Source organism: Mustela lutreola, chromosome 16 (assembly GCF_030435805.1).
Source record: "Mustela lutreola isolate mMusLut2 chromosome 16, mMusLut2.pri, whole genome shotgun sequence".
Classification (NCBI taxonomy): Eukaryota; Metazoa; Chordata; class Mammalia; order Carnivora; family Mustelidae; genus Mustela; species Mustela lutreola.
Window position 1 is genome coordinate 50433408 of NC_081305.1, and position 16274 is coordinate 50449681.

General features: G+C 50.6%; 1 protein-coding gene across 1 annotated transcript; it reads left to right on the forward strand.

The window, feature by feature from the left end:
* Window positions 1–8189: 8189 nt before the first annotated feature.
* LAIR1 (leukocyte associated immunoglobulin like receptor 1) lies at window positions 8190–16049 on the forward strand. Its single transcript, XM_059153677.1, has 9 exons — window positions 8190–8410; window positions 8779–8814; window positions 10215–10496; window positions 12818–12856; window positions 13145–13255; window positions 13328–13370; window positions 13459–13496; window positions 13656–13708; window positions 14176–16049. The coding sequence occupies exons 1-9, from the start codon at window positions 8377–8379 to the stop codon at window positions 14320–14322; spliced, it is 783 nt and encodes a 260-aa protein (XP_059009660.1). The 5' UTR covers window positions 8190–8376; the 3' UTR covers window positions 14323–16049.
* Window positions 16050–16274: the final 225 nt, after the last annotated feature.

Here is a 16274-nt window from a genome sequence, read left to right on the forward strand (position 1 = left end):
GAAGCAGCCTCTCCGCTGAGCAGGGAACCTGATATGGGACTCGATCCCAGAACCCTGATCATGACCCGAACCAAAGGCAGATGCTTAATGGACTGACTGCCGGGGTGCCCTGAGGTACCGTACTCTATGTGAGACACGTCTAACACCCAAATCAGTGCTTGGAATCTCTCCCCACACCCCAAGGCCAGGGTTGCCAATCTGGATTTCGTGTTTGGGCCTGAGATAATGTTCAAGGAGGGCATGAGTGTGGATGAGAAAGTGTGGAGGGGGGAAGCTCTCTTCTATCCTCCCAGTCAAGGGAAAAAGGAACTAAGTCGTGTGGATGACCTTTCGGTGAAACACTTGGTAGGAAAACCACACAATGGTTGGGATTGAGCTCCTAACCGCCACACTCTGCTCTTCTGTCTTCATGGCTGGGAATGTGGGAAAATGGCCAGCTTGCTCATCACATCCACGGCACGGCACTGGACAGTTTGGGACTTTGCAACAGTCACTGTGTCAGTCCAAGCCCCAGCTGGTGACTTCCGGGGGACACATCCAGAGGCTGTCCGGTCTTGGGTCCTGCTCCTCGTGTTCAGACAGAAAGGGAAATGAATGTGCCATACGGACCCCTTCAAGCCCAAAGTCAAGCACCAAGAGAATGGGAAACTCACCCCCCCTTCACATGGCTACTTCTCTCTCTTCTCGTTGGTTGTGGCAACTCTCTTCGGGTTAGCCAAGACGCATGTTGTTTTTTGTGCCTTTGTGATGTGACTCAGAACTCCAACGTGGCCCGTCCCTCTTATGTCTTGAGGAGTCAGTCACCCCAGGTGGTGCACAGGTTGGAGGGGTTATTTGAACATACTCCTTTGTTACACAGACCCACACGGATTTCTTCTTTAGGTTATTTCCCATATGAGGCAGGCAAGTGTGCGTTTTCCCCTTCACAGAGGAGCGCCAGCATTGGGACGTGGTCTCCACATCTGCAAGAAGTTACATTCTTCAAAATACACCAATAAGAGAGTAAAGCTTCAACTAGAGCTGAAATAGCTATTCACAGAAACCATATCTGACCAAGCCCTCATGTGCGTAATAAGAAAAACAAAAAGCTTCCTACCGTTTACTTGAACAGGTGAGTCACCCCAATTTTTTTTAAATGAGGACAAGAGAAAAAGACTCCCATGGACATTTCACACAAATAAAAAAGATATGTAAATGACCAAAACCATATGAAAATATTTCCCGGCAGCATGAGTCATCAAAGAAGTGTAAAACGAAACCTCAGTAAGTCATCACTACCAGTGGCTGCGCAGCTGAAACAGAAGAGGTAGAAACTTCCACAGCTGGTGAGTAACGGACGGTCCAGCAGTAACCAAGGCACTCAAAGTCACTATGTCTAAATTGATACAATCCTTCCAAAAATGTTGGCCATGTAATAAATAAATAAATACCCATTAACGCTCAGTGAATAAATGCTTCTCGGGTCTTCACACAACAGAATATTCTAGAACAATGAGAATTGGTGGTCTGCAGTTTCGCACGTCATTGTGGATAAATCTTACCAACATCTGGTGACAGACGGGGACCACAAGTAAAAAAGTTTCAGGCAAAAGGAAATTAATCCTTTTCAGTGGAAATGGAGACACACAGGATGGAAGGAAGAGGCATGGAAAGTGTAAATACTTGAGTAAAGATAAGAATTTTTAAAAAGGATTTTATTTATTTGACAGAGAGAGATCACAACTAGGCAGAGAGGCAGGCAGTGAGAAAGCGGGAAGCAGGCTCCCCGGACCCTGACACCATGACCTGAGCCAAAGGCAGAGGCTTAACCCGCTGAGCCACCCAGGCACCCCAAGGATAAGAATTTTGAGTGATGATCACATTGTTAATGAATAAATAAAATATTAGCACGTGCTGATTCTGTATTTGAAGAGATTTCAATAATCAATATGCTTTGTCATAAAATGACCAATGACATTGGACCTAGGTACATAGGCGTGTGTGGTAACATTGTATTTATAAAAGCACAGGGGAAATGTAGCGGGATTCCAGCTGTTCCTTTCTTTAGGGGGGAAGGAATGGGGCAGGATAGGATACACCACAGACACAGATACAATCTTACCAAACTTCCTACTTTCCTGTAGGATGTTGATTTCACAGGGTTTGTCCCTAGAGTTCTGTTTAATTTTCATTAAAGTTGGGTTTCAGCCTTGACCATCAGCATGGTATCCTACGTTCCACAATCTGCTCTCTAAAAGAAAACACCGTTTGTAGCATTTGCCAATTTCTGGGGTGTAAGCACTCACATAATGATGACTTCCAAGCTACTACAGTGGCATCACCGAAAGTTGATCGGCAACAGAGGCACCTGGTCGGGTGTCAGGATCTGGTCTGAGCTGGCTGAGACTGGCACACCACTGAACACAGCCCTGAGTAGGGTGAAAATTGTATTCACAAGGGCCTAGCATTTAGCATCTATTTTCTAGCATCTAGAAAAATAAAAGTCAGGAAGGGGGAGAGGTGTATGCAAGGAAGAGAGATGGAGGGAGGGAGGGAGGGACACCCCTTATTTGACCAATGAACAAAAGGATTTTAAATAAAATTCTCAAGAAAGTTTTCATATGTGTCATACATTCCTAATTATATGGAATTCCAAGTTACATTCAGTAGCTAGCTCACTGAGCTTCATGAAGGAAAACTGATGGCTTTATATATGGTACTGAGTCTGAATTCTAGTTGAAATAATCATTTGAATTTGTATGTTTAAAGAAATTTTTTACAGGGCGCCTAGGTGGCCCAGTCAGTTAAACGTCTGCCTTTGCAGTCCTGCATTGGGCTCCCTGCTTAGCCGGGAGCCTGCTTCTCCCTCTGCCTTTGTCCCCCTTCAGATAAATAAATAACATCTTTTAAAAGATACAATTTAAAAAATTTACAAGAACACTTACATATTTAGTTGGTAAGGGAATGTTTAATTGGTTAATAATAAAAATAATAAAACCTTGTAGTTAAGGAAAAAGACAAAAAAAAATTTTAACTTTGCTATGAGTTAAGCATTTGGTGACACCAAATTGTAATCCTTTGATATGACACTTGGACAAAAAGGAGGTTTGTGCCTGAGGATGTGGGTTGCCTAATATAGCCTTGGGTCTCCTGTGAAGAAACTTTCCAGGAAGCTGAGTTCTCTTCTCAGCCCAGCCCAGTGAGGAAGATCAGAGACCCACCCAGAGCAGAACCAAACCACTCATTTTCACAGATGATTGCTAACTCGCAGACTCTCTGAACTATGGTGTTGGTGCCAACCACACCATATCCTGTGCATTTTTTCACTCGTGTTTGGTTCCTGCCTCGGGAGTTACAGACGCATGTCTGCATGCCCACATCGGCCACCTGTGTGTCTCCCTAAGCCCTGGAAGGGACAGGAGCTCAGTGTCATAGTGGAAAATCCTGTCCTAAAGACACGGGAGCCTGTGGGATGTGGGGTCCATCTACTATCCACGTCCTGGCCAGGCTGCTCTGGCGTGGAGCGGGAATAATGCCACATTACTGAGAGCTTGGATGTGTTTGGAAGCAGGTCATTCTTCCCGAGCCTTCCCTCCAGGGTTCCATCAAGGCCCGAGGATCTGGAACCCCCACCCCCAGGTTGCTTTGCCTGAATTTATATATTTAAGAAATTCTTAAGGGGCACCTGGGTGGCTCAGTCAGTTAAGTGCCTGACTTCAGTTCAGATCATGATCTTGGGGTCTTGAGATCGAGTTCCCCATCGGGCTTTCCACTCAGTGGGGTGCCTGCTTCTGCCTCTGCTTCTGCCTCTACCTCCTTGCTTATGGCCGTCTCAAATAAATAAATAAATAAATAAATAAATAAATAAAAACTTTTTTGGGGGGTGCTGTCCTACCTTTTTTTAAAATTTAATTTTATTTTTTCAGTGTTCTAAGATTCCTTTTTTATGCACCACACCCAGTGCTCCATGCAATATGTGCCCTTCTTAAGGTACCCACCACCAGGCTCTTTAAAAAAATAAAATAAAAAAGTTTTACGAGAACACATCCAGGCAAGAGTTGTGGAGCACAGAGGTGGAGGCTAATGCGGGTGCCTTGGGGAGGACTTTGCAGGCCAGTTTTCTAGAAACAGCAGGAATTGGAGACCCTTGGGCCTGCTAGGCTCAGATTCTGTCCTGCAGACACTCCTAGGTGGCCGAGCCATGCTGCAGACACTCAGATATGGGGGACTTTGGGATCTGATCGGGTATTCTGTAACAAGGCAGAGACCCGGGGTTGCACCAAGCAGACCTCCCGAGGCCCGGGATCCAGCTCGGAAACCCAGCACATCCACGAGCACATTACCCCATCGAGGTCCCAGGAGGAGGACTGGTCAGCAAGGAAGGACCACACTGTGATATTTGGAATATCTGTGTTATTATGATGTGAATTCATCTTTTTTGTTTGTTTGTTTTTTAATTGAGATGCAAACTGAGGGTTACAGAAGGGAAGGGGGTGGAGAGATGGGGTAACTGGGTGATGAGTATTAAGGAGGGCGCGTGCCGTGATGAGCACTGGGGGTTATACCCAGGTAACGAATCAGTGAACATTGCATCAAAAACGAATGATGTACTCTACGTTGGCTAACTGAAAATTTTAATGAAATTTTAGTGAAACAGAGTCAAATAAATCTGCCACTACTGAGCTAAAATAAAATAAAATAAATACATTGAGTTACAATTTCCACCCAAAGTTGTGGATACATTTACATTCGATGGGCTTGCCATTGTGCTCTGAGCCAACACCTGGGTCCTGTTACATAGTTCCCATTTCTTCTTGTCGTGGGAGCAGCTAAGAGCTAGTCTCCAAGCACGTGTAACAGTTTAGAATACAGCTCTGTTGTCTAAAATCACTCTCCTGTGTTAGGGCTCCAGGATACAAATATACAGCCTTGCCCAATGTCTCCAGCAAGGGCCCACCCACTAGGTGACCACCCTTAAACTCTGGTTTCTCTCAGAACTCATCTTAAATAACATTTCCTGTCGCATCTTACACTCCCCACATCTTGTGTGTCTGTAGCATTTGCCTTTGCAAACAGTCAGCTTATGTTTAATTTGCAAATGTTGTATGTCTATCTTAATCTATTGGAAGGACCATGTCAGGCCATACAACGGTCCAAAGAAAGGTTTTTATTTATTTACTTACTTATTCACTCATTTATTTATTTATTTGACACAGAGAGAGAGATCACAAGTAGGCAGAGAGGCAGGCAGAGAGAGAGGGGGAAGCAGGCTCCCCACTGAGCAGAGAGCCCCATGCAGGGCTCGATCCCAAGACACTGAGAGCATGACCTAAGCTGAAGGCAGAGGCTTAACCCACTGAACCTCCCAGGCACCCACCAAGGAAAGGTTTTGCTGATGGAGGGTGTGCTATGCTTACCTTGTGGTGAGCCTTGACTTAAATATTCTCCCGTTGGGGATCAACATCTTAGAAGAATACAATGGTGGAGGGGCTGTCTGAGAGGGGCGACGGGTGACAGCAACGCATTGCCTTCCTTAACTAAAAAACCACCCAGAGGAGCCAACTTCTGGCTGGGACCCTATGACCTCGGTCTTCAGAGGAGCCTCTAGGTATTGGTGCTGTCAGCCATTCCTGTTCTTAACAGCCAGCCCATCCCCCACCATCCCTGGGTGTACGGTCTGCAGGTGTGTTGAGAGTGCTGGTTAGAGTCCGACTAGGAAAATAGAAACTCTTCCATTTATTTAAAAGAGAGAATGAAGTAAATGCAATATGTGGTCTGAATCGAATCCTGGCACAGGGAGAGACCGTTAGTGGGGGAAAATGGATACCATCCAAATGAAGTCTGCAGTTTAGTTAATTACTGTATCAACGTGAATTGCCTGGTTTTGACAGATGCAGCGCAGTTACGTAAAATACTGACGTTGGGGAGAGGGGTGGAGGGGCATAGGGGAACTCTCTGGGTGTCTGCTACTTCTCCGCAAATCTAACATTATTTCACGGGAAGAGATTTGTTTTAAAATGTCGTCGAACAAATACATGTTTTCCAAAAAAGAAAAAAGAAAGAAAGAAAGAAAATCAGTGGCTGCTGGGAGGGCAAAGGGGACACAAGGACTCTTTTGGTTGTGATGGAAATCGTCACTACGATGGTGGTTTCACAACTCATCAGACTGCACATAGTTGTGGCTGCGGTGTGCTGTATGTAAATTAGGCCTAAATAAAGCTGGTGAAAAATCACTAATGAAGACTACACAAAAATTGGGGCCAGGGGCGGATTTCATGCATGGGAGGCATCACCCAAGTGAAGAAGGACTGAGAAGCAGAACAGGGGACCAGGCCCACATCACCAGTGAGCAAGCTGGAGGTCCAGAGAAAGCAGGCAACTAACCCTACAGGGCTAGCTGTCCCCTGGCCCCCTACAAAGCTGGGACGGTGTCTGGGGTGACCTGGAGTCACCAGGGAGATCGGCAATCTCGGCCTTGGGTGTGTTGGGGGTCAACCCCTTCCATCAGCACAGTTTGGGGTAGGGTGGGTGGGTACCTGATTGATGGAGACCAAGGAACGATGCTGTGAAGCCTGGGGACACACAGCCACTGGGGACGAGAAAGAAGAGGAACAAATACCGAGGCGGAAAGGAAGTGGGAGTGTGAGAGAAAGACCGAAAGGCACAGAGATCCCAGGACGAATACACATACAGAACAAGATCAGGAAGTTGCAGAGTCGGAAGAATTTTCAGGAGCAACCATTTTCGGCTTCCTGTTTCAAAACACGTGTTCTTGGAAGCCTTCAGGAACAGGTGAGTAATTTCAGTTCGCTCTTTTGCTAAAATGGAAGCTTCCAGACTCTGGCTTAGCAAAGGGAGAGTATCCCCAGACTCCTTGACCTGGGTGACCTCTGGGCTTTACTCCTTCGCTCCATGGTCTGCAAAGCAATGGAGATAAGACTTAACTCATCACCATCAAGGTGAGAGCTGGGTTTAGCCCCCATTTTGACTCTGGGGAACCCCAACTTCCTTTAATTTCTGGCTACATAGTCTTGACATACTTTTCATTTCTTTAAGGCATTTGAGAAGATTATTAAGCAGCTTTAGGTTTTTAGAAATATTGTATTTTAAGGTGGAGTGTAACTCCATAGACTTAGTCTGCCATTTTGACAGAAAATCTAGGATATTTATTGTTTACTTATCAAGAACTCCAGGAAGAAGTGGTCCTGGGGTTCGTTTAGCAACACAGGGACCTCCTATGGGTCCTAGACCTTGTGCCCTTCCACCCCAGTTGTTTCTGCTGTTGCCTTCAAGCTTGTTGCCTCATGGCTGCAATGTGGATGCTGCAGCTCGATCTATCACACCATCATGCTACAGTCACCAGTGAAGGAGAGGAGTAAAGGGGCAAAGGTCTCATGAGACCCTCCATTATTAAGGGGGACATAGGATTTCCAGATACAGTGGTATATTCTGCTTTCAGCATCATTGGCCAGACATGGTCATGAACCCCACTCCAGATAAATTACTGCAAACGGGATTGCTAGATCGCCTTAACCCCAACTTTATTCCCTTCCCCCGCCCAGCCCCAAGCTTAGAACAGCCACTCCAGCAGCTCTAGGTTCCTGTTAGTAAGGGAACTAGGGAGCCGTGACTGCTGTTGTGTCACCATCAGTGTTTGCGACAGCCACACCCCGGAAAAGCAGCTCTCCCCTGCCGCCAAAGCCTGGGACACAAGAATGTGTGGCGGGGTCCCTGTCCTGCTGGGCTCCGTGGTGCATACACCTGTTCCCCACCCCGGTTCTCCTCTTCATTTCAGCACGTCACTACATGCCCCATATGGCCCCAGGCCTGAGGCCTGTCTCCTGACCGTCCACCCCTTTAGGATTTTACATGTGCTCAGGGACACCCTGCCTGTCCCTGGCTCCAACAGCACTGGGGGGAGATGGGAAGAGAGCACACGCTAGCAGGATGTTTTTTAAAGTTCTCAACACCTGAGAATTTCACAAATACCATCCTATTAAGACTTGGAGGAGAGCTTCAGGTTTCCCGTTTTGGTATGAGGAAATACTGGCTTAAAATGGCTTACCCGTCTTGCCCAAGGTCAGATGGGTGTTCTATGTTATAAGTCAGTTTGTGCTCTGGCTTATCCCAGATGTTGACAACCAGGTTACAACCTCAGGGGTGCATCTGGGGCTGAGCTCAGCCTCATCTGAGCATCTTTTGGAAGCCAAGTTCCTCAGTCCATCTCATTCGTTCAAAGAGGGGGAAGGATAGGAGAGAAGTCTCCCCTTTGTGGGAGGCTCCTGCTGATGTCAAAACCCCACGATGTGCCCCAGCTGACATCCTGTCCTTTATTAGCTGCGGGCTCTGTCCTCTCCCCCGCCAGCTCTGGACAGTGCAGGCTATAAGGGGCTGGGCATGTCTCCCCATTTGACCACCTTCCTGGCCCTTGGTGAGTCCTGGAACAGAGGCAAAGGGTTTGAGGGACAGAGGGGGTGGGCGGGAGACTTGGGGAGGGGGCCCACTTCCCCTCTGGGTCCTGACTCCAGTCCAGAAGAGTCCGGGATGCTGGGAGAGCCACAAGGATCAGCACTGTGAGCTCTTGCTCCAGATCTAGGTCAGACCGTGCAAGTTCAGTCCTAGAAACGGGCTCCTGGGTATGGGGATGAATTCAGACTCCAGAGGGGCTGGGGGAGAGAAGCACTTGTTTGGAAGAGAGGACGGCGGGGGACTTGTTTTGGGATTATTACAGAGCAAGAAGGACTGGGACACCCCCCTGAGGATAGGCGGGCATCCGTCTCACCAGACCCTCTCTTCCAGCGCTCTGCCTGAGCCAAGCACTCCACGCACAGCACGGTGAGTCCCCTCCCCATCCCCTCCGCACCCCACAGCTAGCTCTGGAGGGAGTGGTGCTGACTCTGGGAGGGCCTGGGAGGAACCCTTGAAATGAACCCTGAATTGCAAATAATCCCAAGTGCATGACCCTCCCAGGTTTCCCCAAATTGTCCACCTGCGCCCCCAGCAGCCCCCTGGACAAATTCGAACCCCGCAGGAACAGGCTGAGCCCAAGGCTCTTCCCCACAAGCTCAGACCCTCCCCAGCATCCCCTGAGCAGAGAACATGACAGCCACCAAGGGCAGCGTCCCAGACACCACCCTCGATCCCAGCTTCTTCACCCTCGACACATAGCACATCACCTAGTGACGTAATTTTAAATGATAATTTTTTAAATTTCATTTATATTTTAGAAGTTTGTTTTTTTCATGTATATATCTTTTTAATTTTCGGGCAAAATAATAGATTTTTGGAGCCCTTTCATCATTTCCGTTCAGATCAGATGAGACCCATGCACCGCTCTTCGGTCCGGGTCACTCCTTTGCTCACACTGGGCTGGTCACTCCCCTCCAGATACCTCAGCCCTCCTTCCTCACACAGCAATTCCCCCTCAACTCTGGACCTTCTGCCACGCTGACTTCCCTGCTCAGCGTGGGTGATTCAGCCCAGACCCTCCCCTCTCAGCCCAGATCCCTCTTCCCCACGCCCACCAACCTCCCAGAGGAGCCCCGAGCCCTAGTTAGGCTCTGCTGTGAGCCCGAGGCAAATGGGGGTTTCCAAGATCCTTCAAAACAAGGAAATAGAGATAAGGCTAAGATGCAGGAGAAAGTCCAGAGTGAACCCAGAGATGGGCGCCCCTGGGAAGACTGCACTGTAGACAGGAATCCTCCTCGACTGAGGTCTGTGGGACCAGCTGCTGGCGCTCCACGACACGCACCCCCCCCCCCACTGGACCGTCCCTGGGGCTTTGCAGACGGCCCCCTCTGCCTCCCCTCACCGGGGCTAGCTGGGCCAGAGTCTTTCCTACAACTCCTCACCCTCACCCACTGTTTTGTCCCAGCCCCCCTGTGCCCCCAGAAGGTGGTCATGGGCTGGGAGGGAGTCACCCTCTGCAGCAGACATGTCTGGGCCCCTGGCCTGCTCTGTCATCTCCCCATGTCATCCTGAGAAAAGCTCAGGATGTGATTGAGTCTCGGAGTCCTAAGTCAAGGGGGAGAAACACTGCAGTGAGGAGAACCACACCCACCTAGAACGGTGGTGGGGTCTCTTGGGGAAGGAGGACGGAAGCATTCTAAATGACGGGAGGTAACCTACCACTGCACATTTGCCTGAAACTGAATGGAGTATCTAACACAGGTGAACGTGTGGTGTGGTGACTTCCTAAGAATGGACCCTGAGAGCCTGCTCTGCTTCCCTCTTAGGGGTCCTGCCCAGACCCTCCATCTGGGCAGAACCAGGCCCTGTGATCCCCCGGGGGCAGCCTGTGAACATCGTGTGCCAAGGACCCGCTGAGTTTGCCACATTCCGCCTGCAGAAGAAGGGAACAAGCTCATATAAAGATGAGAACAACCCAGGGCAGGAGACGCAGGCCAGGTTCACCATCGCCGAGGTGGATGAAGACACTGCCGGGCTCTATCACTGCCGCTATCATACCTATGCCATCTGGTCTGAACCCAGTGAGGACCTGAAGCTGGAGGTGACAGGTGAGGACACCTCTGCTGGGTTCCCAGGTGTCTCTGGGACGGGGTGATGGCCACATGCAGTCCTCCGACAGATGCTCAGGGTTCCAGCAGATGCTCAGGTACAAAGGGGCCAGGCTGAGTGGGGCATACCCTGAGGGCCCCCATGGAGCATTGGTCCTTCTGCCCTGGTCACAGAGACACCCCCCCACACACACAACTACTCCTCAGCTGGTGAGTAACAGACCTCAGCCTGGGGACGTTGCTGAAGGGCTCTGTGCTGGGGATCAGGCTCCAGGCCCAGCTGCCTGCCTTCGATTTGGATTAGGGACTGGTAAGACCACAGTGAGGGGCTACCACGGCGGGGTGAGGGGGTGGGCACAAGGACATTGTCTGGTGCTATGAAAACAAAGCTAGCTGCCACTGAATGTGGGAGGCACTGCTCTGACCTTGCCCCCCCCCCATTCCTTTAATGTGCAAAGGAATGCAGTTTCATACCCAAAGGCACAAGGCTGTGAAGGGATGGAAGCAGCCCAAGGTAGGGAGGGGCAGGACTCAGGTTGTTCCCCCACTGTGGGCAGGGTCCTGCTCTTGGCAGCTCTGCAAGGGACAGAGGGACAGTGAGACTGACAGCTCGCGTTCCAAACTCAGACACTCGGGAGAGAATGGGGCTCCTGATGGTTATGTCCCAAAGGTGGCCTTAGGTCACCTAGAGGAAGAGGCTCCTGTGGGAGAATCCTGACCCCGCTTGGTGGGGGGTGCACAGGAATGCCTCCTCCCCCATCCCTTGCTGTGAAGACTGAAGTGCAGAGGAGAAGCCCCTCCGCCTTCCTCCCAGGGGTCAGGGTGGAGAGTCTAACTCTGCTCCAAGCTCTGCGCCAGCAGGTGAATCACCAAAACCGTGGGTGCCCCGGTTTTGTCATGGGCAACAGGGGCGATAAGTGTCCTGACCCCGGGGCGAGGTTTCAGGGAAGCTGGAGTGGTTTACGCAGTCACTGCACTCAGGGTCCTGCCTGCTGAGTGCCAGAGCCTGAAGAAGTGCTGGTCTTGCCAACACTGACCCTTTCTTCTCACCTTTTCTTCCTACGCTCGAGACACCCGCCTGCCGAGCGATGGAGGCTCGCGGGGTCCTTGTGCATCCAAACGTCAAAGGGAAAATTAGTCAGAATGAGGAATAGAAATGCTCATATATATTTGTATGTATTTAAATAGGATGTATTTATATGTAAACATTAACTTATAAAATTTCAGATCTATGATTTAAATATATTAGAATGTGTGCTTACATTATATATTAAATACACAGTAATAGAATTAACATAGTAAATATATCTATATGTGATTATAGTGTACAGTATTATATATTACATAATGTGACACATTATATTATGTGTCACGTATTGCTATAATTTACATATATAAATACATACCTTATAATAGTGAATATATATAACGGAGACACAATTGAGATACACAGCTTATGCATTACAAGTAATTTTATGCATCATTAAAATTATGTATGTAAATTAAATTATACCTACATAAGACAAAACACAGAACTTAAAAATGTATATTTATATTTATTATATGTTACAGTGGGTGGGGTCCTGCATCATGGAGCAAAGACAAGGTGTTGAGGGAGGGAAGTTGGGGAGGTGAAGTTTTCTGCCTTTCTTAAAGGACACTGGGTACTCAGCCTCCCCAGGGTGGCGGGAGGGAGGTGCACCCTTCGGAAGAGGCACCATGGGGGCTCGACCCTGCAAGCGGTGGAGCCCAGCAGGACTTGGTTTGACCACCTGTGAAATGGGCGGGCAGGGCATGCGCGGAGCCCCGGGGCTGAGCTGGTGCTGGAATGACGGGGAGTCTGGGCTTCTGCTCTCACAGAAGGGGAGGTTCACCTCCCTCAGGGGCTGCTGAGAAAGACCGAAGGCATCTGCGATGGGGATTTTTGCCCGTGGGCTGGGAATCAGGAAGCAGGTGAGCAAGGGGAGAGTGGAGGACGGCGCTGGCCCACAGAGCCTCCTGTAGAAAGGGCTGGCTGTGGATCTGCCTCATCCCGCTCCAGGCCATTAGCCGGGTGTGGCCACTGAGCCCAGGAGAGGTGGCCCATGCGGCTGACAATCTGACTTTGAAATGTATTTGACTTGCATTTCAGTGGAAATCGTCCAGTGAGGTTAGCGTACTGGACATCAGGCTAGAGCATCTCCATTCTCTGGGAAAGTTCTGTGGGTCTGTTAGAGAAGCCCCCCTTTGTGGGGCGGGGGGTGGTGGGGTGGAGTCAGGAAGACTCAGCCTTCTCTGTCCAGCTCAGGCTGCTAATGGTGCTCTCAATTCCTCCCTCCTAGGAGACTCACAGATACAGGAGGAAGACAGTAACAGTCCAAGTGAGTGAGGGGCACAGAGGACCGGGTTGTGCTTCTTGGAGGAGGGGGGAAGACTGGGCTATAGGGCTGGTCCCATTCTAGCTCTGCTAGTGCCCTGTGGACAGCTGACTTTGGCTCTCAGGACCCTGGTTTTGGAGTAACCCTTTCCCATGTCACAGGACTGTTATGCGTTCCAGAGATCTACCTAGGTGTGTGCATGACCAGCACCCAGCATATACACAGTATGCAGTAGGTGGCCAATTAATGCATACCCCTGACAGTTTGCTTCCATCGTCCCTGTTCCCTTAGGTCTGTCGACAGAGCATGTTTTTATCCTCACTGGGGTCTCCGTGGCCTTGTTCCTTTGTGTCCTCCTCCTGGCCCTCATCTTCCTCTATTGTTGGCACCAGAAAAAACACAGTAGGTCTCAGGGAGGGGCAGGTGCTGGGAAGGAGGCTTCTCTTCTTAATCCTCACCCCTGACTGTCCTCAGGGACCCCCGGCTGTGAAGGTGAGGAGCAGAGGCCCCAGGAGAGGTGAGGTCCCTGAGACTAGCCCCGGGCCCCTCCCAGTCCTCTGTATTCAGGGGGTGGGGCCCCCGTGCTCACTGTTCTTTCCTTTCAGGGTCAGCCCGGCCGTTGACATGCTAGAGAGGACACCAGGTAAAAGGAGGGACCGGCCAGGGAGAGGGGAACGTTTGAGGACATTCTAGTATGTTCCCAATGGAGTGCAAGGTCAAAACCTGGGGCTGTGAGTTTTCAGGCAAATTTGCCTCCCAAGACCCACCCCAGAGACCTGACCCTTTGTCCTGTCCCCTCCAGATCTGGCCACAGTCGACAGACTTCCTGAAAAGGACGGGGAAATGCGTGCCCCCGTAAGTCCTTGAGCCCATCACCCATTGCTCCTGACCAACGCGGCCTCACGAAATGATCTCCGTTTCTTTGCTTGTTAGTTTGGAAGCAGATCAGTGGGGTGGTTCTGGCTCAGGGGCTTTTGGGAGGTGGCTGTGAAGATGTGGACCACTTCTAGGATGCCACCCGCCCCCCATGACGTGGCAGGACCCTCAGTCCCTCCCGGGCTTCTTCATGGCAGCTGGCGTCCCCCAGAGGGTGGCTGCAGAGAGGGAGGGCCAGAAGCCACATTATCTCCCGACCATGCCCTCATTCTGCCGTAGTCTACTGGTCACCCGGGCCAGCCCTGATGCTAGGTGGCCGGGAACCACACAGTGGTGATTCCAGAAGGTGGGATTACAGGGCCACCTGGAGGTCGGCTGCTAGCCTCCCCTTCCCACAGTTCTCTACCTTGTCTTCAGCCTGACCCACCTGGGTCTCTCTCTCTCAGACCCCGACAGCAGGAGACCCCCTGGACGTGACCTATGCTCAGCTGGACCAGCGCATCCTCGCACAGAGGACAGCCCAAGCCGCACCCCCACGGTCCATGGAGCCCACGGCTGACTTCAGCACATATGCAGCCCTCGCAGGACACTGACTCTAGGCCCAGCTGGCTTCTGCCCCTTGACACACAGGAAGCCATTCCCGCAGAAGCGTGGATTGGCCATTTGGAGGGCCTCCAAGTGGGATCATCCCTTCCTGGAAAGCCACACAGTCAGATTTCCTGGAAGCAAGTCAGGAGGCCCCCAGTCAACATCTAGGAGACTCGGGAGCTGTGTGGTCCCCCCCGAAAATCAGCTAGATCATCAAGAGAGCATGTAGCACTTACTTCCAAAGACCCAGCTACAGACTCCTGGCTGTCTCCAGAGACCCAGGTATAGTCACTTGACTGTTTCCAGAGACCCACTATGGTCCTGCAGTCACGCAGATGGATTCCAGATGTGTCCTATGCATCCCTAACTGCCCCCAGAAGTTCTGTTTAAATTGTCCACTCTGCTGACTCTAAAGACCTTCCAGAATTCTGAAGCTGACCTTGAACCTATACTTAGGAAGCAGATAGCCGAGACCCTGTTTTCTGGACTATGCTTCTCTTTGTTCATCAATAAAAGTTCTCACAGGCCCTCCCTGCAGCAGCCCTGCGCAGGGAGGTTGGTCCTGGTCTCTGCTCAAAGCTCAGAGCAGGAAAAAAAGACAAAGGATGCATCAGTGTTCTCTGAACTGAGAGTCCCAGGGAGGCGTGAGGCCGCTGCTGAGGGGACGCGTGCCTGAGCAAACGTGCAGATGATACAGCCCTACACTCCACACATGCACGCACACACACGCATCCACAAATATGTCCATGCACACACAGATGCACGCACCTGCACACGTGCACACACGCTAATGGACATACATATGGACCTTACGAGGGAGCTGGTGAGGCTGTGACTGCGCAGAGAGGACCCCTGAGGCTTTCAGCCCGCGCCACGGAACATGGTAGCTTCCTGTTTCCTGTCCCCACTCCAGGCCCGTCCACACTGAACGCCTTCTTCAAACACAACAGCACCATCCAACTCTAAGACCTTGTCCTTCATGTGGCCTTCACTCCCTCACCCAGCTAACGCCCTTCAAGTTTGGGTTTGGACGTCATTCTTCCTAACAGGGTTGCAACACCTCCTCCATGTAAAGTGAGTGTATCGGCCTCCCACGGCTGCTGCAACAGATCACTATACTCTCAGTGGCTTTGGACAACACAATTTATTATCTTACATTCTGCGTGTCTGAAGTCTGAAATTGGTTTCTCTGGGCCTAAAATCAAGGTGTCCACACAGCCACGTTCCTTCTGGAGGCTCAAGGGGAGAATCCATTTGGTGACCTTTTCCAGCTTCCAGAGTCTCCTGCCTCCCTTGGTCCGTGGCCCCTTCCTCCATCCTCCGGGAGCTCTGTGGCATCTTCAATTCCTGCTCTGGTTAGGACTCCTGCTTTTGTGATGCCTCCTTCCCCTTCCTCTGATCCCCTTGCCTCCCTCTCATAAAGACCCTCGTGCTCACATTGGGACCACCAGACAATCCGGGAGCGTCTCCGCTCTCCAAATCCTAAAGTCGCTGACACCAGTAAGAAACCCATTTGCCACGTGAGGTAATGTGTCAGGCAGCATGCAAATGGGCTCGTCTCCCACTAGTCTGCAAAATGCTGGATGTCTGACGGTCTAATTTCCGTGCCCCCAGAGTGACTCTGTGGAACAGAATCTGCTGTACCCTTTGTACTGGCCATGTTTCAGGTGTCTGCAAACTGGACCTCTGTCCTATGTGTGTGTCCTAAACACGACCTAAGTCACTGCGTTGACCTCCAGCCTTCCTCACTGACTCCCCTCTCCTGAGCAAAATCCTCTTTCTGGGGGTGCCCTTTTCAAACACACACCAGCTGACCCAGTGTCCACACCCAACCGCCTCCCTTATGGGGCTGTCACACTCTGGGCCACTCTCCACTTGCCCTCATCTCCCCAAGGCCAAGGAACGGACAACAGGGTCATCTTCTCCACTACAGACCCCACGGAAATTGTGGAGTCCA

What these genes read in the sequence shown, in the direction of transcription:
- LAIR1 (XM_059153677.1), top strand. Translation starts at nt 8,377, where the DNA reads ATGTCTCCCCATTTGACCACCTTCCTGGCCCTTG. An exon ending in AGCACTCCACGCACAGCACG is followed by an intron (nt 8,815 to 10,214) that starts GTGAGTCCCCTC and finishes CTTCCCTCTTAG; the next exon opens with GGGTCCTGCCCAGACCCTCC. An exon ending in TTGGCACCAGAAAAAACACA is followed by an intron (nt 13,256 to 13,327) that starts GTAGGTCTCAGG and finishes GACTGTCCTCAG; the next exon opens with GGACCCCCGGCTGTGAAGGT.